Source organism: Mytilus trossulus, chromosome 1, assembly GCF_036588685.1.
Source record: "Mytilus trossulus isolate FHL-02 chromosome 1, PNRI_Mtr1.1.1.hap1, whole genome shotgun sequence".
NCBI lineage: Eukaryota > Metazoa > Mollusca > Bivalvia > Mytilida > Mytilidae > Mytilus > Mytilus trossulus.
This window is the reverse complement of record NC_086373.1, coordinates 109,282,430-109,306,232: the sequence shown is the minus strand read 5'-3', so window position 1 is coordinate 109,306,232 and position 23,803 is coordinate 109,282,430. Positions and strand designations below refer to the sequence as shown.

Sequence of the window (23,803 nt, the reverse complement as noted above, 5' to 3'; positions counted from 1 at the left end):
TAATTTTCTAAAAGAAATGCACTACGAAATAACTGTGTACTCGGACCATCATTCAATTTCAAACAATCAGTCATGATTCAAGTATTGTACACTCTTAAACCAGAGTTTATATTGGTTGTTTTAAAACTTTTAAGGCAAACAGTCATTTATTGTCCAATAAAACATTAAAGTTCTTGTATGCTTTTAAGAAACAATTCCTTGCTCCAGTTTTACTAAACCAGTAAAAAATAATAAGATACTTTGATAATTTTTATTCAGTTAACATGTACACTTAATGGGAGATAACTCTTACGTTACAAATTGAAAGATAAATGTGAAACTGAGAGATTTTAAACTATCTGAAAAGAGAGATAACAAGTGCATAACTTGATAAAGGTAAAGCAAAATATAAACTGAGATCTAGTTTAAAGCTGTTTGTTCTTCAGTTAATCAGAACAGAATAAATGCTTAAAATAACCTGAAAATACAATAAAGAGCTCAAAACAATATAATGAGGCAAGATATCCTAAGATTATTGCCTTCCTTTTTTGGAACTCCTTAATTGAACTCATGTTTTGTCTTTTGATTTTAGTTTGGCTATCTGTGAAATACTAAATAAAATTTCAAAATATTGCACTTTTCAAAATAAATGAAATCTTATTAAAGCTAAAGCAAATGCCCTTCCTGTGACTTTAGATAATAATATCTTAACCCTAATGATAACAAATAAAATCTGCCCAACTTAGATATCAACATCAACTGGTATTTATTTTCAAAAACAATTATTATAGAAATGACATGTCAAAAATATATTGACAAAATACCAGGCATGATGAAATAAAACTTAATATATAAGTATTTTACACAACTATCTACAGATTTGAAATAAATTCACCATAATAAAGAAATAAATTAAAATACCCTAGCTATCAACAAGTCCATGATACTTAAATAAGTTGTAATTTAAGTTATTATTATTCTAAAACTTTGTGGGAAATATTTGGAACAATGTTATAAAATCTATTATTACAGTTAATGGTATATAGCTATAAATAATATTATATAGCTGTAAATTAATGGAATATAGTTATAAAATATAAACAATAAACAAAAATAAAAATCTGTAAAAGATGTAAATACTGTCACAACCACAACAAGGATTATATTTGGTTTTTAATTTTTTGGCATGTAAAGTATAACTAAATGTATTCTGAATAAATGAGAAATATTTTTCTGCAAAAGATAATGGCTAATAATTTTGAACCTTACATTAATTCATTCTCCAATACTGCCACATATATAGCAGAAAGAAACAGTGTAAAACAGAACCATACTTCTTTAGAAAGAAGTTTTATATTTATGATAATCAAATGTGATCATACCTAAAGGGAAGTATCAAACACCAAAGAAGTAAGAAAATCCTTGCATATTTCCTCCCTACATTCTTCGCATGTTTAATGTAAACATGGAAAAACTTCAATACATTTTACCTTATGATTAATACTGTAAATTCATAAATTATTGCTTATTATTACAGGTTTATAATCGCATTAATTTAAACTTGCATTTTGATTTTTTTTTCTGAATTAAAAACCGATTTTTTTGCAATATTGCAAATGTTTAAATCACATTTTAGTCCAAAATGACAATATCGCAATAAGAAATGCACCCAATAATTTCTAAATTTACAGTAATTAATAATAAAAAACATAAAACAGAAATATTTCAACAGATCATATAGCTGTCATAATGGCAGACTTCCCATGTATGTTGAAATGATGATCAACCCGTAAAAATCATGAGACAAGAAAAATTATTATTTAAAAAAAAAAAATTAAAACAGTCTCAGCACCTTTAACAAGAACAATTAAAATTTCAGATATTTCAAATTAAATTATTATGCTTTAAAATTAATAAGTATCCATATTACATAAAATTGAGAATGTTAAAGAGAACATGTACATATCAAAGACATATACAGATAATGTGTTTGAAGGTTTATTAATTTAAGACTACATAAATAAGTATTTATGTATTTGAAAGAACATTTTATGAATAGGAAAGTCCTTTTCATGTATAGAAAAGTCATTTTTTTCAGCAAACAGAAAGAAGTGAAAACTTGTCACATGGTAGTTACTGACAAAAATGTAACAGAAAAGTGGTACACAGACTCAAATAGGTATTCCAATTCTTAGCAGGTGTAAATAAACCATTTAGCTCCTCCTTCAGTTAAAATGTATAAAGTTGACCAAACATAAACTTTCTCAAAAGCAATACATGGTAATGAAAGAATCCTTACAAGTACAATGTTTACATTTTTTTCATAATTAAAAGCCTATAACAAATATAAAGAACACAATAATGGAATTTATAGTTGATCATTAACTCATTATTATACAACATATATTACAAATTATAGACTCTGTAAACATAACCAAATAGATCATATCAATCAGAATGAAAGACTAACTTGATCTTAAAATTATTACTGTATATAACAATATATTGAAAATGCAATACCGGAAGAAAGATAAGTATATATGTCTAAGCTCCTCTGGTGCAGGCTTTAGAAAGTTTAGTTTGTATGATAGCTTTTATACACTGATTCAACCAATGGGACTAAAACTTAACGATAGAGGTATTCCAAACTTTTTATATGTATATACAGAATATCAACATCAATGGTAGATTAAAATTTATGAAATTTCAAGTTTAAGGATAACCTCATCCTAAATAAAGGGCTATTCTCCACAACTTGAATAATATTACATTAATATAATGTATGGTTGAAAACGTTCTGCTATTTGTAACATGGTATTTTGTAAATTTAAAAAAGTTGGCTGTATTTCAAACATACCAGTTTTTTAAAAGATGTTTGTCAAGTTTTATAAACAGTTCCTTAATTACCAGTATTTAAATTCAGATCTGACAATTTCCCATTATGTTCTTATCACAGATACTTTTCATCAAGTCTTCACAAATTTTGTTGGTTCTGGAATGTATATTGGTTTTATATTTTCGGGCTTATGAACTCTGAAATATAAAATACATTTTTTTTAAATAATCTTCTGCATTTAGTGTACAACTGCCATGATTTTACGGTTCATTCTCATTTATCCAACTTTTTAAAGTTATAGGTAGTTCAGGTAAAAAAAAAAGTTGGATAGATGAGATAAAAGGTAATGAAGAACAAATGGGTTTTCAATTAGAGTTTGGGTTGAATGACAGGTGAAAAATTAGACTGAAAATTATACCCGGATTAAATTTTCTGTAGTATTATTTAGCATATAACATGTTAAAAGGTGCAACTGACATTTAGTTAATGTAATGTTAATCATTTGAAAGTATTTTAAAGTTTTTTAACTGTTAATTAAAATGTGAATTGGATAGAAAATAGTTGCACTTTAATTCATGAAAACATCTGTCAATGAGATGGAGTTTTTTTTTGTAATAGATCCTCTTCGTTCTTTTTTTCTGTTCTTCTGACCAAATGATCAAAATGGGACAAAATAAAAGTTGAATAAGTTTTACTACACAAAGACTGAACAGAACAAAATTCACACATCATATATACTAGTATGTATATATGGCAAAACGAATGAGATTTTTCTAGTATATGAAGTAAAACAAACATGGAAAATAAAAAAGGGGAAACATGAAGCACACAAATCAAGGCAAACACAAGAAAACGAGAAATAAAACGTTTAAAACACGAAATACAGGAAATAAAAGATAGAAAACGTTGCACGAAAATAACCCTTTACCACCTTCTAAAATGGCACTAAAGAAATGTTCAGTATCAGTTCACATCATACACTTTTTTTTTAAATAGTAATGCATTATTTATTTGATACTAAATTTTATTTAAAAATGAATTGTAACAAGTTTACTATTGCTTATTATTTATATATTTTAAATAATATAAAAACATACATGAACAAATTTACTGTCAAATTTTAGAAAGACACCTTATTATAACTAAACAAGCAACCCAATAATTAACAAAAATAAAAAGTTGGCTAAATGAGAATACCTTATTATAAAAAGTTGGATAAATGGGAAGACACCAATTTTACTCCTATGAGTAATTTTTTGTGTACAACTGTAATCTATAAAACCTGACTGTTATGTTTTGTGTACATTTTTTATTCATTCAGTAATATTGTGTACACTTGTTATCTTTTTATTCTTTGTGTACTATTTTGTGTACAACTGTTATCTTTTTATTCTTTGTGTACAACTGTTATCTTTTTATTCTTTGTGTAATATTTTGTGTACAACTGTTATCTTTTTATTCTTTGTGTAATATTTTGTGTACAACTGTTATCTTTTTATTCTTTGTGTACAACTGTTATCTTTTTATTCTTTGTGTAATATTTTGTGTACAACTGTTATCTTTTTATTCTTTGTGTACAACTGTTATCTTTTTATTCTTTGTGTACAACTGTTATCTTTTTATTCTTTATGTAATGTTTTGTGTACAACTGTCACCTTTTCAATTTCTACAATGTGTAAATTCTTCAATAAAGTTGTAATAAATTGGTGGAATGTAGGTAAGAGGTCGAAATTCAGGTAAATCTAAGGTTTAAAAAAGAATAAAGTACACATTTTGTGAATATATATTGACTTATTACCTGTAAGGCGAGGCAGGAACACCAACCATCATTACAGGGGTACCATTAATGAATAATCTCCACATACTCTGTATAAAGAAAATTAACACTTTACTTGCAATAAAATACATTACAATCATTTTTTAATCATCAATTTCCTATATTGTAAAATGTATCTGTTAAATTTGATCTAACTTTTGATCTTAGTTGTTTTCTTTTCAAATATTCAATTTAACAGATTGCAATTATTATGAATTATAAATCATCTACAAATTAATAAAGAGAGTTATCTCCCATTTTTCTACAAAGTTTGAAGCCTCTATGAAAAGATTAACATGTGTTAAGCCATTGAGACCTCTGAATATTTTATCAGGATAGTCTATTGGTATAAAAAGAAGGAGGACCACTATTTTCAATGGTGGAAAAATTGGAAAACTATTCTCCATAAGTACAATCTGTTTTACCTTATGAAAACCTCTTACATCTAGGTCCCATAGATGATAGCACTAAAAAATACAAAGTGATATTATAGTATCAGATAACACTTTAAATCAATACTTAAACCATTTTTGTTTAAAGTCAGGCTATTATAGCATCATACTTCAGTATTGACAACACATTATGAAAGATTTCAACCACATTAAATTTAAACACTAAGTTCTCGGTGTTAAGTGCGAGATTTAATGTGCATTGTGAAGGCATAAAAGCAAATAATGTCAAGATTATACACAGCAGCAAAAGTGAATTGAAAACTAATATCAACAAGAGTGCACACGCTGAAATGTCTCGCCTTCTTTTCTAATCATTGATATTATGTTGATAGTCCTTAATTTAAAGCTTTATTACAACTGTCACATACACTTAACATTAACCAAGATAGCTAAACATAGACCAATGAACCATGAAAGTGAGGTCAAGGTCAGATGAACCATGCCAGGCAGGCATGTACAGCTAACAATTTTTTCATACAACAAATAAAGTTGACCTACTGCTTATAGTTTAAAAAAACCCAGACCAAACCACAAAAACATAACACTGAGCAATGAACCGTGAAAATGAGGTTAAGGTCAATTAAAACCTGCGCAACCGACATATAGATCATATCATATAATATTCCCATACACCAAATATAGTTGATCTATTGCATATAGTATTAGAAAATAAGACCAAAACACAAAAACTTATCTTTGACTACTGAACCATGAAAATCAGGTCAAGGTCAGATGACACCTGCCAGGTAGACGTGAACACCTTACAATCATTCCAGACACCAAATATAGTAGACCTATTGCATACAGTATAAGAAAAACAGACCAAAACACAAAAACTTAACTATAACTACTGAACTATGAAAATGAAGACAAGGTCAAATGACACCTGCCAGTTTCACATGTACACCTTACAGTCCTTCCATACATCGAATATACCTATTACTTATGGTATCTGAGATAAGGACCTTGCAAGGTAGACACATACCAAATATAGTTACCCTATTATTTATAATAAGAGAGAATTTAACATTACAAAAAATCTTTTTTTCAAGTAGTCACTGAACCATGAAAATGAGTTCAAGGACATTGGACATGTGACTGACTGAAACTTCGTAATATGAGGCATCCATATACAAAGTATGAAGCATCCCAGTTTTTCATCTTCTAAAATATAAAGCTTTAAAGAAGTTAGCTAATGCCACCGCCGTAGCCAGATCATTATCCATATGTCGAGCTTACTGCGACAAAAGTCCCAGGCTCGACAAATATAGATTTGCAATTTTTGACGTTCTATTATGGCAAATATGTAAATGTGAGATCTCAAAAGCCTTCACCTCATGGAATATAAACTCTAAGCCAGGAATGTCACATAATATACCCTATCTGAGACCTGAATAATATATAATATCATACTGGAGTGAAATATCCTGGCTAATCCTCCAACTTGATTGGTAAACTTGCTAGGGAATAAAGCCCATATCCGGTGAAGAAAATGAAGACCAGAATGGTATTTAAAGTTGAAATCAGAAACACTCCATTTAATTATAATTGAAATATTCATATCGTTTTACATTGTCTTATTGGGGCCTTTTATAGCTGACTATGCAGTATGGGTTTTGCTCATTGTTGAAGGCTGTACAGTGACCTATAGTTGTTAATGTCTGTGTCATTTTAGTCTTTTGTGGATAGTTGTCTCATTGGCAATCATACCACATTTTCTTTTTTATATATTCCCTGATAGTGTCCTATAACCTCTTAGACTTACAGTACAGGGAGTATAGAGCACTGACATTGAATATGAGCCCATATCCCCTGTGATAATCCTAAATAAAACTTATAATGTTTAAACTACCTTTGCTAACTGTTTCCAGGTAACATAATCTGTTGATATATTCATGGAAATATACATTAAATGAGGTTCTAACTGAAATAAAAACAAAAATCTTTAAATTGTTATATACACATACTTGTATGAGGCAAAAACATACTATAAAAAAACAAGACTCTGAATCACTGATATCTGAAAATATATACTTTACATTTGTTATCTTATCTATGGCTTATTATCAAAACACAAGCTAGCAAAACAAATAATGTTTAATTCGGAATAACAAATTCAAGTTTAAATAAAATAGCAGGACTGAGACATAACAAAAACAACTGATTTTTAGAAATATACATAATTTTTCATCAATTTATATGTGCTTCTTGAACTGTTTGTATGTGCTGTAAATGTATATGTTGGTAAAAGTGATGCCACCAAAATTAAAAAAACTTGATCTGAGTTTTGTGGTAATAACCATTGTGTATTAGATTCATAACATTTGGTTGACATGGTTGAGGCAAACTTAATTCAGTGAACAGAAACGAACCATTCCTCAATTTTTCCATATGTAAATGGGCATAACTCTAGAATGGTAAATGATGCCATCCAAATTCTGTCTTGATCTGTGTTTTGTGGTTATGAGTATCGTGTATTAGTTTCAAAACATTTGGTTGAAGAAAACATAAGTATGAGAATAGAAACCAACAATTTTGCAATTTTTGCATTTGTAAAGAGGCATCATTCTTCAAAGGTTAAAGTGACACCACACAAATTCTGTCTTGATCTGTGTTTTGTGGTAATAAGCAATGTGTTTTAGTTTCATAACATTTGGTTGAGGCATGCTATAGAAAATGAATGGAAACTAATTTTGGGACGTATGTATGGTCATACAGACAAACAACGGTAAAACTTAATGCCTCCTCCACTACGGCAGGGGCATAATTATAGAGAACTTGCCTGATTATGAGGTATAAAGTTTTCTTTACATGGATCTAATGTATGGTCTAATATTACAGATGACTTGATTAATTCTACAATTAATTCTTCATATGCATCTTTCTTCATTCTGAAAATGAAAACTTAAATGTACTTTACAAATAATCATTTACTACAACAAAAACATATTATTACACTACATGTATGTTTCAGATGTTTTTGATTGGATAACAATAAATGCGCCTAATATAAAAAAATACTTTTATATCCCAATGAGATGGAAAATTTATGATGACATGTGCCATCACAATAAAGTGCACAGGTTAATATGGGGACAAAGTCTCCAATTACGATAGAATTTTATTTTTTTTTAAATCGGGAAAACTTCCAGAACTTTACATTCTACTAATGCACTCAAAATTGTTTATTTTTTATTTTTCAGACTTTTTTAAATCACTGCATTTGTGCAGAAATCTACTTCCTTTTTTCAGATTTGTTTGCATGAGACTTTGAATGAAGGAAGGAATTCAATTTTTAATAATTGTGTGATATGAAAAAACGTTACCTGATGACAGGGTTTCTTTGTTTACATTTAATATGACGTCATAACTTAAATAATGTCACAACTAAAATAACGTCAAAACTAAAATCCTAAACAGCAGAACCAAAATCAGAAAAGTTACAGTATTTCCGTTTCTTTATTCAACATGTTTAAATTAAAAAAAAAAAATCACACAGGTAATGCCTGCCTCATATTTAAAGAAATAAATGATAGATCGATATTTCATGACCCTAGTGTAAAATGTCATTATAAGAATTGTATGCTTCTTTTAGTTATTTTATAGGGTTGTTAAAGTTTTGATTGTGCAAACATTTCTAGGATGAATCTAACATCAGACATATTTTTCTATGGAATACAAAAGTGAACTGAAACCTTCCACTCTGTGTTTTAGTTAAATTTATTTCCTCTTAATATCCATGGTAGTTAACCCTTTTTTAACTGATTTTTATAGTTTGTTCTTATGTTGTACTATTACACTACTGTATGTATGTGCCTGACCCAAGTCAGGAGCCTGTAATTCAATGGTTGTTGTTTGTTGTTTGTTGATGTGTGATTGTCATTTGTTTATGTGTTAAATATGTTTTTCGTTAATTTTTGTACATAATTAAGCTGTTAGTTTTCTCTGTGGAATTGTTTTACATTTGTCATTTTGGGGCCTCTTATAGCTGACTATGCGGTATGGGTTGTTGAAGGCTGTGTGGTGACCTATACATAGTTGTTAATTTCTGTGTCAATTGGTCTCTTACGGAGAGTTTTCTCATTGGCATTCATACCACATCTTCTTTTTTTTTATATATATAATACACAAATATAGCTTTATACATATTTAGCAAATAATATTAATTAATACTGTCAGATGTTAGAAGCTATATTAAACTTGCAGAGATGACCGAACTCTTGCTGCTTATTTAAATTTTACTTTGAGATGGAGAACCACAATCCTCTCTTTTGGATTTGTCAAGTGCATGTTGGCACTTTGTGAGTCGAAATCATTTTTCAATGGAATGTCATACTGCTAGTATAAAAACAAGATTACTAATACTAATATAAATATTGACTGTCTTACCTGTCTACATCCTTTAATTTAACATTAGGTTTTGTGAGAAAGGAATGTTTTTTAAAATAGACTTCTTGGAAGTATGGATTCATATTAAGTCCTTTAGAACCAAAATGATATGTCCTTGATATATCTGGTATAATACACTCTCTGTCTTTACGTATCATATTGGTTCTCATCCACATATCCCAGTCCCATTGCTGTATAAATATAAAGATTGAAAGAAAATATCAGTTACTGTTCACATATCCAAGCCCCATTGCTGTACAAATAAAGACATTTGAAGAACATTTATTCGTGTTCAGATAAACTTCTTTTTATAAAGCCTATTAAACAAAGAAAGCAATATTTTGAACTGAATTATCTCCCTTTGTCTTAAGTTGCAGGTCTAATAGAGTAAATTATAATCCATGAAGCGTAAATTCAGAAATTATTGCGATCTTTTATCAATGTTAATAATGCAACAAAGTTTTACAGATTACCAGTAATTTAACAAATAATCAAATTTGAAATTACTTTTTCAGGAGTCGGCCACTGTGGTTCTAGTTCATTTTTATATAACTTTCTTTTTAAGAGCCATCCCAAACCTGGCATAGTTTCTACTTTGTATAATAATGTCTCGTCTTTACAGGAATGGTTATAACCCTGAAATGATACATGTGAAACTCTCAAATAATACCCAGGTGTAAAATACGTAGATTCTCCTTCTGTAGGAAGGAAATAAAACTCAAAATATCAAAAACTTATTAATGTAATAAAGAATCTGTGATTATGACAGGGGTGAATACTGTTCAGCAAATAAATATTTTGAAAAGAGATATACAATATATCTACAAACCAATGTTTACCGTACTTTGTGAAAAAGCAAGAAGAAAAGAATGGGAATCCTTTCTTTCTCTCTTCATCACATTTCAATTGGTTCACATCTATCTCTTTTATATAAAAGGACAGTCCTCTTTGCAGGAGTCTTGATGTTTCAAAGATAACCACATATCTATCTAATTTTTGTTCTCTCTATTTTTTTCTATCTAATTAATCTAAAGAATTCTAATGTAATCCAAAATTTCTCTAAATACCTGATCATTCCAAGCAGATATGCAGTAAAGTGATTCATCTTCTTCTAAAAGGTGGAGGGTCTGACTAAAATAACTTAAATAAAAACATAAGTAGATTATATAACTAAATTAACTTGTAGTATAAACCAAATTCGCATAGTTCCCACTAAAATACAGAGATAAAAAAACCATAGAAATCGATACAATCTGTTAAAATTTTTGTTTAGCTTTTGATTTGCTGTCTGTTACAACTACCTCCCAGATCTGTTCTTGTAATGCCAGTTCATGAAGAAATTTATTAGCATTTTTTTTACAGTGGCTCTTGAATTCTATCATTTTACATGGAATTCTACATACTTTATATATTCTGAGAACAAGGACTGTGTGGAAAATACTAGGTAAAAAAATCCAATAAACAGCCTGAAAATCATTTAATTGTAAGTCTGAAGACCATGCTTTTTTCAAATAAAGATATGTATAACACTTACTTGAGGAAATCTGGAGAAACATCCAAATCTTCTTCTATAATGATGGCATACTTCGATTCCTGTATAAGATTTATATTTAACATGAACTGAAATCCTGAGTATGGATATGATGTGATATTTAGAGAAAAGATAATGATTGGACATGAAATACTTTCACTGCTCACTTATTGACAGTTTTATGCCCTTAAAATCAGTTTCAAAATGCTGTTATATTCTAAATCTTTAGTGCATAATTTGCAAAACATAGTCAGATTAATTTTCAAAAATGAAAATCCATATATGAATATCACAGGATAAAGATTAAACATAGCGGTCAGACTAGCTTTATAATGTTGAGATACTCTGGTATTCCTGACACCTAATAGGTCAAGTTACTTACAGGATGAAGATTAAAAGTAGCGGTCAGACTAGCTTTATAATGTTGAGATACTCTGGCTTTCCTGACACCTAATAGGTCAAGTTACTTACAGGATATAAATTAAATGTAGCGGTCAGACTAGCTTTATAATGTTGAGATACTCTGGCATTCCTGACACCTAATGGTGTATGCTGTATACCACGTAAACCAAACAACTTTGTCACTTGTAAAGGTTCCTGGAAAAAAAACATTAATCATAAGTGTATATGTTTGCTGATTAATGGGTTCTTACTGGAATCTACACTAAAATTGGTTCATTTCAAGAGCGGAGAAAAACAAAACAAAATTACCTGTATTTTATTGGCCAATCATAATGCACAGGATATTTAAATCATTATTATAAAACAAGAAAACAAAATTTTTAACACATGTTGAAATAGTCTGACCTTTAATTTTGAATAAGTGAAAGAACTGTGTTTCCTCTGTTAAACATAAGGTTTAAACTTCTTTAAAACTTGTCATACTGGGTAGCTGTTCAAACTTTATTTTTTTGTTGTTTTGTTTGATTTAACTTTATATATCAACAAATTATCTGGTTGCTCAATAAATACAGCTTTTTTGGAGTTCAAATGTATGTCCCCCTAATTATGCCAATAATTGATCCCTTACTCCATGACTCGTTTTACCCTATTCCTCTATATAAGTACTTACATCAAAATATCCATCAATGAATACTGTAATCATCTTAGGATCAGCTCCTGGTATCTGTAGTAAATTCTTTAACATTCTGTAATTAATGAAAATAAGGATTTTATAGTTCATCTGTTGTATATCAAACTAGATATTTTACAATTTACTTGAATGAGTTCCACAAATCTCTTGTGAAGAAGTCCAAATGCTTTACATAAATTAATATGATAACAAATTAAATCACTAAAAAATATTTCAATACTGCCACCAAAATAATTCTCTTTGACTTTGTTACAATATAGATATAGGTTAATGATGATCCTTTGATTTGCACCAGAACATAAATATCGTTTTAACTCCTATGGACTAAATTTTAAATTATGTATATGGCATAAATAGAAATTCCAGCATTCCAGAAAAAATTGGGAGTATGGATTATGACTTTCTTAATAATAGTTGTCTCCACAAAATGTTTTCAGTCTAGTTATACTCAATGAAGAAAACTTCGGACTTGTAAAAGTGCACATGCTGACCACTATATATTTGTTCAATTTGTGTTGTTGGTTTGAGGCTTCCCAACATCATCTTGCATAATTCTTTTGTTACAAAACTTTTAACACAAATGTAAAATTTTCTATGATCTTTTGTTCTATTGTATTATTAGATAAAAAAATCAAAGATTAAATCTAAATTTGGATGTGGTCTCAAAATCACATATAATGGAGATGTAACCTTCAAACTAATATAGCTGAAGCACGGTACATTAGATATTTATTTTTTCATAAAGTTACATAAAATTACTCACCTAAATAAATAATGTGGTCTGTCACTAGCTATAATAACTAATGGTACTTTTCCTATATTATTAGGTATCAACTGAAAACATACAAATATTCAAATATTCAAATTAATTGTCCAAAATTGTAATAAAAGCCATGTTACAGTACCGGTATGTATATACTAGAGCTCAATATATAGAATTGATAATATAACAAAACTGAAGAAAGAATTCATATTAATCATATGACATAAGAAAAACACTTTAAAGCTTTAAAGGTTTATAAAATGCAAACTTTACCAAGTGTAGCTCTACAATAACATATACTTATATCTCACTGAATCTTTATAATAACTGGACTAATAAATCACATTTGAAAACTTAAGCTTACAGTAATCAGTGTCATGATCTGCTAACTTATAAATAGATGAAGTATCTAAAACGACAACTAGCTGTATTACCAAACATACACTGTAAAACTGCACCAATATAATAATATAACCCAACCTTTTTCTGTGTGAAGACAACAGGATCTGGATGAGTACAGCTACATATATCACCATACCCCTCAACTTTATTACAGAATGTCTGTCTTCTCTGGCTTATTTTGGTCTCTCCCCAGTGACACTCAGTGTCTACAAAATAAAACAGGAACATTGAGGTGTGTGGTATGATGTAAGGGAAGGATTATAAATGGTTCAATGACAAAACATTCAAAATGACCATTAACAATTTTCATTCTTATATTTCTTTCAGATATTGTTTTCATTATTTAATAAGGTGAGCTGATTGTTTTTACCTTTGATATTGACGAGATCTATGGTTGCTTGGATTGTAACTTTCTCTCCCCAGCTATCTAAAGCAGGAGATTTTCCGTGGGTTTCTGCAATTTTTCTTCCTGTAAAAACAGAATAAAAGTATTCATTTAAAAAAAAGCCTGTAACTTATTTACACATAAAATTAAGTTATGATCCTCTAGCTGTAGAATATTTAATTGTTATCAAACATTCATTAATTGGAAATAGAGATAGGTTTAGATTTAGGCAATTTGAGCAAGAGTAACTAAACTAATGTTGCCATGTCGGAGGTACCTGTGCAGAAATAAGGCCGCTTGATTCTAAAAATTGCTTCACTAATTTGTTTGGGAATGAGTCATTCATCTGTTCTTGCAAAAACAAAAACACCCAGTATCTTTAAACTGAAAGTAAATATAGTTTAATTTAATACTATGCATATGAGAAATAAATGGGGAATGTGTCCATAGAGACACAGATGATGCCCCAGCTAGCATATAACACTATAAAGGGACATAACTCAAGAACTGTAAAAGTGAAGCTTCAAGAAATTGTACTTAAAAGACTTTTTTTGTGGTAAAAAGCAATTCATATACATTTCATTACATTTAGTTGAGACAAACTCAAGTGAGAGAATTGTAACAGAAAATTCAGCAATTTTTTATTTGTAAAGAGGCATAACCCTAGAACGGTAATTAATGGTCGTGTAAGCACTGAATGGTAAAGATTGCTTCATTTTATCAGGAGGAATTAAAATTATAAAGCATGATTTGTAGTTGATTCAACTACCATTCTGGACAAAGAAAGATAACCCTGATTTTAAAAATTACTTGATTGATATTTTTAGAAATTTTCCATTTGTAAAGGGCAAATTCTAGAACAGTAAAAGTGATGGCACCAGAATTCAAACTTGATCTGTATTTTGTGGTAATAAGCATTGTGTATAAGTTTAATAACATTTGGTTGAGGCAACTTAAGTGACAGAATGGAAATGAAAAGTTTAGCAATTTTTTCATTTGTAATGGGGCATAGCTCTAGATTGGTAAAAGTGAAAATACCAAAATTCAAACTTAATCTGTATTTAGTGGTGATAAACATTATGCATAACATTAGGTGGAGGCAATCTAAAGTTAGAAAACGGAAACCAACTTTGGGACGTATGGATGTAGAGGGATGAACGTACAGACAGACAAAGGTAAAACTTAATGAAAAATGACAGCCATCATCCTACAGTCAGAGCTCAGACATAAACAAGTCTATTTCTGTTTTTGACTTAGAGAAGTCAAAACATGTATTTTTTATAAAAATGTGTTTTCAATTTTAGACTTATCTAAGTCACAAAATGACAGACTTGTTTAGGTCTATTTATGTTGATGAAAAAACTTAACTTGACTTGGTGGCCAAACTACACCACCTATGACAGTAAAAACCTGTATGAGAGTTCACAAGGACTTGATCTATCTATATTTAATTATCTTATTGAACATCCTTACTAAACACAGATGTTTTACCTCATTAAGTGTGGATCTAGGTGGTTGCATTGTGAGGTTAATTAACATGATCCCCGATTTTTTACTCTCATTCATATTTTTCTTTAGAAGACAAGGCATTGGCTATCAATGTTGTCATTATTTGATTTAGATGCATGACCTTTTTATAAGTATGCATGGGTCTTGAAGTTAACCAATTTTGGTAACTAATCGACTTTAGGAGTCGACATTTGCAACTTTTTGATTCTGGTCAATCATTTCTTGCTTAACAATATTTGACTTATTTAAGTCGTATTTTGTCTTGCATTAAAGGGAGACAAATCCTAAAACTTACAAATTAAGACCTCTATAAGTCAAAAGCAGATTCAGACTTATTTATGTCTGAGCTCTGACATGTCCTAATATTTAAAATTTAATAAAAAAGTCAATATTCCTTAATAGTCTTGCATAAGGCCAGGATTTTTTAATTTGTTGGTTTACGGATCCGCCGACCCGATTTTGCCGATTCCGAGAATAAAAATAAAATTGACTTTTCATGCTTTTAAATTTTTATTCCCGCAGACCCAAACAAATACATTATCCCTAAAAATAATTAAATTCTTCTTTTTTTATGAAATGAAATGCATGAATCACTAACAAAATTGATAACACTCTCTGTTGTGAAAAAATAAAACTTCCAGTTTACGTTTCTAAAAATAGACAAATCAATTATAACTGACCTTAAAATGTCGTTTACGCAAATAATTTTGTGGAACGAAATCTGTGTTTAAAACCCATTACACAATAAGTTCCTTTCCCTTATTTGTCATCAGTCTGTAAGATGCATAATCTCATAGAAATAGACTTGTCCAAATGTGGACAGGTGGAAAGCACCTTCCAAGTAAAATTACTGAATATCAACAAGTCATTTAGAATTTTCTTGTTTCATGGATAATAAAAAAAAAATATCGTCCATTTGGATTAAAAACGGGAATGCATGACACTAGATTAACCCAATATTCTCGTTTTCCGTGGACGAGTCTATTACGTTTTTGACACCTGTGTTGAAACTTATTTTCGTACGACATTTTTTACATTTTTTTCTTTATCAGTTTTCGTTTTTGAAGATCATTACTCAACAAGTTTCCTGGAACTGATTAAGAGCTACGCGAATTTGTTTTTCTTGTTTTTGAAAAGACTATTTAATTTCGTCTTTGTCTGTGAACACCCCCCTTTTCTACGGCAAATCATTAGACAATGTCATGCGATATTTATGACAGCTGAGCAAGAATATTTCATCGAACTAAAATTTGAAAAGATGACAAAATAGAATAAAAACATTTTGTTAGAAAGGTAAAATGTATATTAATTTTGCATTTTTTTTCTGTCTTGAAAGATATTTTTTTTCCGACCGACCGACCCGACTTTTTCATGAGGAAAATCCGTAAACCAACAAATTAAAAAACCGTGGCCTTATGTTCAAACTAATAATTTCTTAGCAATGATATTGGACATTTGACTGAGGTTAACCATCTGTGAAAATGTCTCAAATTTATGAAATTAGTCATCACACATATCAAGGTGGATAAATGAATGAATGAAAAGTCAACTATTATCACCTACCTGAAATGAATTGTGCATTCTGACTAATATAGTAGTGTCTTTAATAAATAATACCTTGCAGTTTGTCTTACCTCCTTTTTTTACAATGAATGCCCATGTATCCCTGAATGCAAGGTTTTCTATCTTTTCACTTCCCATTTCTTTTAGATACTGCCTGGCTTCTGACTTCAGATGGAATGAAGCTTCATCCTTGTTAAAAGACAGAATGTGTTAGTTGGTTAATAGTCTTTAGATCTATCCAGAATTTGAAAAGATTTACCACATTCTTAGCTTTTAGACATTTTCAAAAGTATGCGACACCTTTCAACTTAATGAAATAAATTTAAAATCTACAAACATGTGGAGTTTAACTTTCAGCTTATATTTCCTACTGTTGTTATCATAAGTTGACTTGAAAAATTTGTGAAATTTCGTGATATGTGAATGATTGTACATTCAAGACCAAAACAACAACAATGTGTCCATAGTACATAGATGTCCCACTAGCATTATTATTTTCTATGTTCAGTGGACGGTGAAATTGGGGTCAAAACATAATGCCCTTAGGTGAGGCATAAAAACAAAAGATGAGTCTTCATCGAGTTGGTGTGCGTGTACACTACAGTGAAAATGTAAATGCATATAATGAAAGTTGCATATTTCAATTTTCTAAACTTAAAATCTAAGTGGAAAATACCTTTATAGTAAATACAATAATTCTACCAATGGAAATCTTCTTCAGATAGGATAGTAAAGCTTCATCTTCATGCTGGCTATAGGTATCAAATATGTTCTTAGACATAACACTTCCCTGAAATCGCAAACTACGTATTTATATATATCAAATATATTCATGAACACAACACTTCCCAAGAATCACAAAGAACAAATAGGTAAAACATATATTGTTAGGGGGAAGCCTCTGTGGACAAGTGATCTTAGATGTCAAACTACTGTATCACTCACCATTCAACACTGAGGTTGTGATTTCGAATCCTGCACGGTGCAGGTGCACTCAAAATGTTTAGGATTGCCAGTTTTACCATAAGTAATAACTATCTCTGGGTACTCCAGCTTCCTCCACCAATTAAAACTGAACACAATAAAATAGCACAATAGTATTCAATACAGTGTTATACACCAATCAATCAATATATTCTTAGACAAAACATTTCCCAAGAATCACAAAGTACAAACAGGAATCGGATACATTTTTAGTCATATCACTTCCCAAAAATCACAAAGCATGAATAGATATCAAATAAAATTTAAAACATAAAACTTCTATTTCAAACATAAAAGAAGCAATGAAATAACAAAACACAATGTTATATTATTAGACATAACATTACTAAGCAGCTCACACATGTTGTTAATCAAAAAGACTGAAGGAAAGAAAAAGCCACACTTCAAATAAGAATGAAATGTGATGATAATGTGAAGAATGATAATAAGATCTTATTTGCTTCTACTGTTGTATGTTTTGATAAACATGGTTAAGTAAGATTGCCTATGAGACCACTACCCACCATCAAAATGACATGGATGTATGCAACCATAAATCACTTTACCACCTTCAACAATGAGCAAAACCCATACTGTTTATTCAGCTCTTAAAATTTACGTGTTTTCTGTTAGGCATCATCTTCCCAATTCTAGAACAACATGCTACCATGAGAATATCAAGGTGGTTGCAGAAAGCTTAATGCTATTGAAAAGAAACATGCATACATAACGTTTTTTGTTAATAGAGATGTCCCCATTTATCGTTAGCTGCAGAAAGAAAAGGCCAAAATCTTAAATCCAGTAATTGTTTTACTAATGTTTATATTGTCAGCTTTAAGGGAATTGAATCCACTCATGTGTTATTTCATAGTCGGGTAGGTTTAAGGACTCAACACTCCACAAAGAGATATGGACAGACTGCTTGGCTAAAATGTGTCTTGTGTTCCCTTCAGCTTACTTCTTGCTTTGATAAAAAAAAATATATGAACTTTGAAAAATATATCAAAATGAATGTTGTATCCCTATTGTTTTTTACACAAAGACTGGCTACCACAAAAAGAGTGGTTTTTTCACTGAACCATCAGAAAATCCCTGACAAATTCTGAAAGGTCATATTTAAGGTGTTGAATGAAAGCATGTTTCATTGCTAGATTTCAAGTTAATCTATAGAGAATATTTTTACTTAAACTTTGAACAAAGGAGTAGGGGCAATAAGGCCCTTATTTGGCCCAAAAATTACTGTAAATTTAAAAGTTATCGAACATTTTCTTAAATTACTTAAAAATTTACTAAGGTTCAAGGTATTCAGAAAAACAAAACAAATATGACCTTTAACAAGTTACCATGGCAACAAATCATGACTTAATTTGCATATTTTGTAAAATTTTGTGATTTTGACCTGTTTTTCATCAAATTTTTAGGTACATTTTAGATTGAAAAAGTATGTGCGCACCCAAGAAACAACTTTATATTTTTTGAGATTATGTAAATAGTTATAATAAAGCTTCTGTTAGATTATTTTGTTGTTTCTCGGCTGCGCACGATGTTTCCATAACAGAAATGAAGATAGAAAACTGCATAAATTATGTATTTTTCATCGTTTTTGTGAAAACCGTACATATTATGACGTAATTGTGACGTCATCAGATAAAAATCTTTGTTTTTCATTCATATTTCTTCACCCTTTGCATTTCTAAACATTATATGCTCATTTGAAATAGTTATCAAACATTTTATTTTCTTGGGCCAAAATCAGGCCTTAATGCCCCTACTCCTTTACAACTTACAGTAGCCTGATTCAACACAGCAATATGGATGCCTCTATTTTTCTCAAATTCTTCATCTTGTATAATCTATAAATAAATTAATTATCTAAAATTATAAGACATTTCAATACTAAATAAAAGAAGATTGTTATCAAAATGCTTCAAGAACTGAGTAGCTGATAGTACAGCAAGATAATTCTTCAATAGATACTGTAAACCAACTAAATTTTGCGAGTGATTTATTTTCGCTACTTTCATGAATAGAACAATAACGCGAAATTAAATCGTCACAAAAAAGGAACAACTTGGATCTTTCCCTATCAAACTACATTAGGAAAATAGGAAAATTGAGAAATTAAATCGCCGCAAAGTTGACTAGCTGGGTATAAACTCCAAATAAAGTATGCGTGAAAATAAGTTGGTTTACAGTAATTAAGTGTGTGTCCAAGAAGCTACATCTATAAGTTCATTACCATAGCTCTTATGTCGGGCTGTTTACTTTTTGAAATATTCCCCATAACCATTCTCAATTTCATTTTATTTCAGTTTGTCTTTAGTGCTGTGTGGAGACAGTAAAGTGCCTCCCCATGCTTCATGTGTATGATCTTATAATATACTAGATAATGGAGTGTGTGTCATAGCAGAAACTTTTCTATGTTTATTGCTTTAAGATTAATCATCTGCTCTTTGATCAGGTTGTTGTCTTATTGACATATTCCCCATTTCCATTCCCAATTTTATTTCAAAGAGAAATTACTCCTTGAAAACAGTTTCCACTGACACTTGATTTTGAATTTGATTGAGATTTTATAGAGTTTCATGTATCAAAGTTTGTAAAGATCTGTAAGGGAGCACTTACAAGGCAATTTGCAACCTTATGTTTCATAGATTTCAAAGGAGCATGATTCAAAATATTTGTATTTTTTTATTCTTAAATTAGATATGTAAGGGTTAAAGCTTTTTTAGGCTGACGACAGAAAGTTCAACAATAAGAAGAAACAAGGTAAAAAAAACATGGATACTAACATAATGGTTTACTTTTTAAATTGTTATTTGGATGGAGAGTTGTCTCATTGGCACTCACACCACACCTTCCTATATCTATCTACTTGCAACTGATTCAGACTTACCACAGTTTCATCCACTTTGACTACAACTGATGTCTTACTAGATTGTACCACTACAGACAGGAATTTAGGTTTTGTCATTTCTACTACATTTTCTCTTCCCTCTTTTCCTGTGGACCCACCATTCACTTCATCTGGAAGATATAAGACAAATCATACATTTGACTTTTTTAGTGCTATTTTTTACTTTTTTCTTCAATAAGGCATACCTCCAGTCTACTTTTAAGCAGTGCTCCAACTAAAAATTCCTTGATGTATTCATCAGGTTAAAGTTCTCATACTATACATGCTGTAGATTAGTTACTACTAAGTACGTACAAAGCTTTAAAGATAGCAAAACAGTAAGTATAGAATAATTTATCAAAGAATAGTCAACAAGACCTGGGCAAGAAAGAATTATCAGAGGTGTGTGCGATTGTTAGATAAATAATTTTGGATATTTTAAATCTTTGATTTGTTAAGTTTTTTTTTACTTTCACTTTTAATGTTTAACAAAGTAGAAACTGAAAGGAACTGTTATTTTTTCAACAAGTTCTCACTTTATTTTGATGGATCTTTGCTATTGTACCTGGTCTTGTATAATGTTTCATATTCAAATATAGATTTGCTATTTCATTGCAAACAATGTAACAAATAAAGTATCAGAACCAACTAACTTTGATATATGGCTAATAGTATGATTGATGTTCAATAATGTATATATTTTGACAAATAATAAAAAAAAGAGTTTCAGTTGACATCAGTTAAAACTGCTTGCTCTGTCAACTAAAAATCCCATCAGTAAATTCACTGTTTGAAAATTAATAGCTATATTTTACAAACTTTAATATCATCTTACATGTATGTTTAGCATATTACAATATATCAATTCTTTTGTCAGGCAGTTTAACCTTGTATTTAGTGTACCTTAACTTATCAACTCTATGAACTAAAAATAACATCAGCACATTCAAAATGTTTTAAAAGAGTAACATTTACTTATTTTACAAAACTTCAGTAGAAATATATAACAATATATTTTTGACATAGTTTAATCTTAAATATATTGTCTATAAACATACATGATACATGTATACCACAATATTTTTGACATAGTTTAAACTCTTATTTATTGTTTATAAACATACATGATACATGTATACCACAACTGTGTAAGTCTGAACAGTATATCTCCACTGTATAACCTAAACTCCATGTCATAATAATAATCCAAACCAGCATTATATAAGTCAGCTACTATATACATGATGTACACTAGTATACAAACAAAACAATTATCCCTCAGAGCAGATAATTAAGATAGGAGAATACATGTGTTTACCTATCCACGTAAACAATTGTTTATATAGTGTAAACATTAAAGGGACTCTGGCTACAGCTGTTGGATAGATGACAATGAACTCTATAACAATGTCAAATTGGGTGGGGCAATAAATGTGTCTATCTTCCTGATTATATTGATGATATTTGATACTTTACAAAGTAATATTATCCTGATTATCTGAAAATAAAAGTCAGCTATGCTCTGGTATAATATGTAACATTAGATACTATACTAAGTGAAAAAGATTAGCAACAAATATCTTAATTTTCTGTTTGAAAATTCAACTATACCCTTAAAGATAGAAAAATCGTTATTTTTGTGGCATATAAAATGAAACCATAAGGTTCAACTTTACTCTTCAAAACATGATAATAAAATGTATTTTCACCATATTGAAAATTTTGTGTTTTAAGTTTTTTCAAATAATGTTGCTAAACTTAAGTAATCAGTATAAATACAAATGATCAAGGGGAGATAATTAAGACATTAGTAACTACTTACCCATTTACTGAGGATCGTTCATCTTTCTGCTGGTTTCCTCAGTATAATTACAAATTATTAAGGGGAGATAATTAAGACAATAGTAACTACTAACCCATTTCTGAGGATCGTTCATCTTTCTGCTGGTTTCCTCAGTATAATTACAAATGATCAAGGGGAGATAAGTAATACACCAGTAACTACTAACCCATTTTCTGGATCGTTCATCCTCCTGCTGGTTTCCTCAGTATAATTACAAATTATCAAGGGATGATTATTAAAACATAAGTAACTACTCTACTTACCCATTTTCTGAGGATCGTTCATCTTCCTGCTGGTTTCCAAGATGAATGTTATATTGATTACTATGGTAACAATCAGCACAATCACAATACCACCCTAAAGAAAAATTGTTATAATGTTTTAAAAAAGTCTTTAAAAGCAAATTATAGGTTTGTCTTAAGCTTATTATATTTAACCTTAACGATAATTAAATATATAATCATAGGGCCATTTTTGCCAAAGTTTTTCCTGTTTAATTTTTTTTACAATATCTATGGTTATTATAAATTTTTATGATAACATCTGTGCCCATGGTCACTATGATTAAATGACCTCATTTTTGTAAAAAAAAAATCAAGTTGTTTTATTAAATAACTTCAGGCATAACACAACTTACCTGAAATATTTTGGAAATACATTTTCTCTTTGAAAATTCTGTAATTCCAGAACTGTTAGATTTGGCAGAATTCCTCAATCTCTTTGGTATGAATGGCTTGGCATTTGTGTTGGGTATCCAATTATCCATACAGTTATCTGTAAATTGAAAGTTGTGTTCAAACCCATGAGAAATAATCTAACTGAATAAATATTGTGAAAACTTTAAAGTTAGTAATTTTGTAACATTTTTTACAGAAAGTTTAAACAGGTACACTTGTACTAGTGTATTGTAACTCAGTTATATGTCCAAAGTTGTAAAATAACATGTTGTTACAATTTTAAATATCAAGTTAAATACAGTTTATCAACACTTCTACTTCAAAGTGGGATTTATACCAGTATACAGCATAGTTTAACCATAAAAGTAAAACTAGTCTCATTCAAATTTTACGTTTTTTTAATTCTCCTCAAATTTCAAAGTTGACATATAGGTCTGGATGTCAGCGCTATTTGACTTTTTAACAAAAGTTTACATACACCAGCTACACATTGCAATTAACATATAAAAACAATGCACTTGATAAGCAAGCTACAGTATATATTGCACTGAGGTAATGTCAGTATCTGCCAGCCTGCATTGATTTTATATAACAACTAATGAATAATCAAATTGATTTTCTATTCCATAAATGATTCAATTCAAAAGATATTAAAATAGTACAACTGGTGAATTAAATTTAACTC

At 29.7% G+C, this 23,803-nt stretch overlaps 1 protein-coding gene across 1 annotated transcript in view; it reads right to left on the bottom strand.

The window, feature by feature from the left end:
• LOC134697187 (protein O-linked-mannose beta-1,2-N-acetylglucosaminyltransferase 1-like) overlaps window positions 1-23,803 on the bottom strand; it is a 52,390-nt gene continuing 28,587 nt past the window's right edge. The window contains exons 2-21 of the mRNA XM_063559283.1: window positions 23,079-23,215; window positions 22,705-22,798; window positions 20,599-20,729; window positions 19,490-19,555; window positions 17,395-17,508; window positions 16,790-16,907; window positions 13,632-13,730; window positions 13,340-13,467; window positions 12,860-12,930; window positions 12,076-12,151; window positions 11,475-11,600; window positions 11,007-11,065; window positions 10,540-10,612; window positions 9,980-10,108; window positions 9,473-9,663; window positions 7,862-7,974; window positions 6,936-7,003; window positions 5,057-5,098; window positions 4,614-4,681; window positions 1-3,012 (exon numbers count right to left, since the gene is read on the bottom strand). Of these exons, the coding sequence (XP_063415353.1) occupies window positions 2,946-3,012; window positions 4,614-4,681; window positions 5,057-5,098; window positions 6,936-7,003; window positions 7,862-7,974; window positions 9,473-9,663; window positions 9,980-10,108; window positions 10,540-10,612; window positions 11,007-11,065; window positions 11,475-11,600; window positions 12,076-12,151; window positions 12,860-12,930; window positions 13,340-13,467; window positions 13,632-13,730; window positions 16,790-16,907; window positions 17,395-17,508; window positions 19,490-19,555; window positions 20,599-20,729; window positions 22,705-22,798; window positions 23,079-23,207 (1,962 nt within the window). The 5' untranslated portion in view covers window positions 23,208-23,215 and the 3' untranslated portion in view covers window positions 1-2,945. The remainder of the gene's footprint in view (window positions 3,013-4,613; window positions 4,682-5,056; window positions 5,099-6,935; window positions 7,004-7,861; window positions 7,975-9,472; window positions 9,664-9,979; window positions 10,109-10,539; window positions 10,613-11,006; window positions 11,066-11,474; window positions 11,601-12,075; window positions 12,152-12,859; window positions 12,931-13,339; window positions 13,468-13,631; window positions 13,731-16,789; window positions 16,908-17,394; window positions 17,509-19,489; window positions 19,556-20,598; window positions 20,730-22,704; window positions 22,799-23,078; window positions 23,216-23,803) is intronic.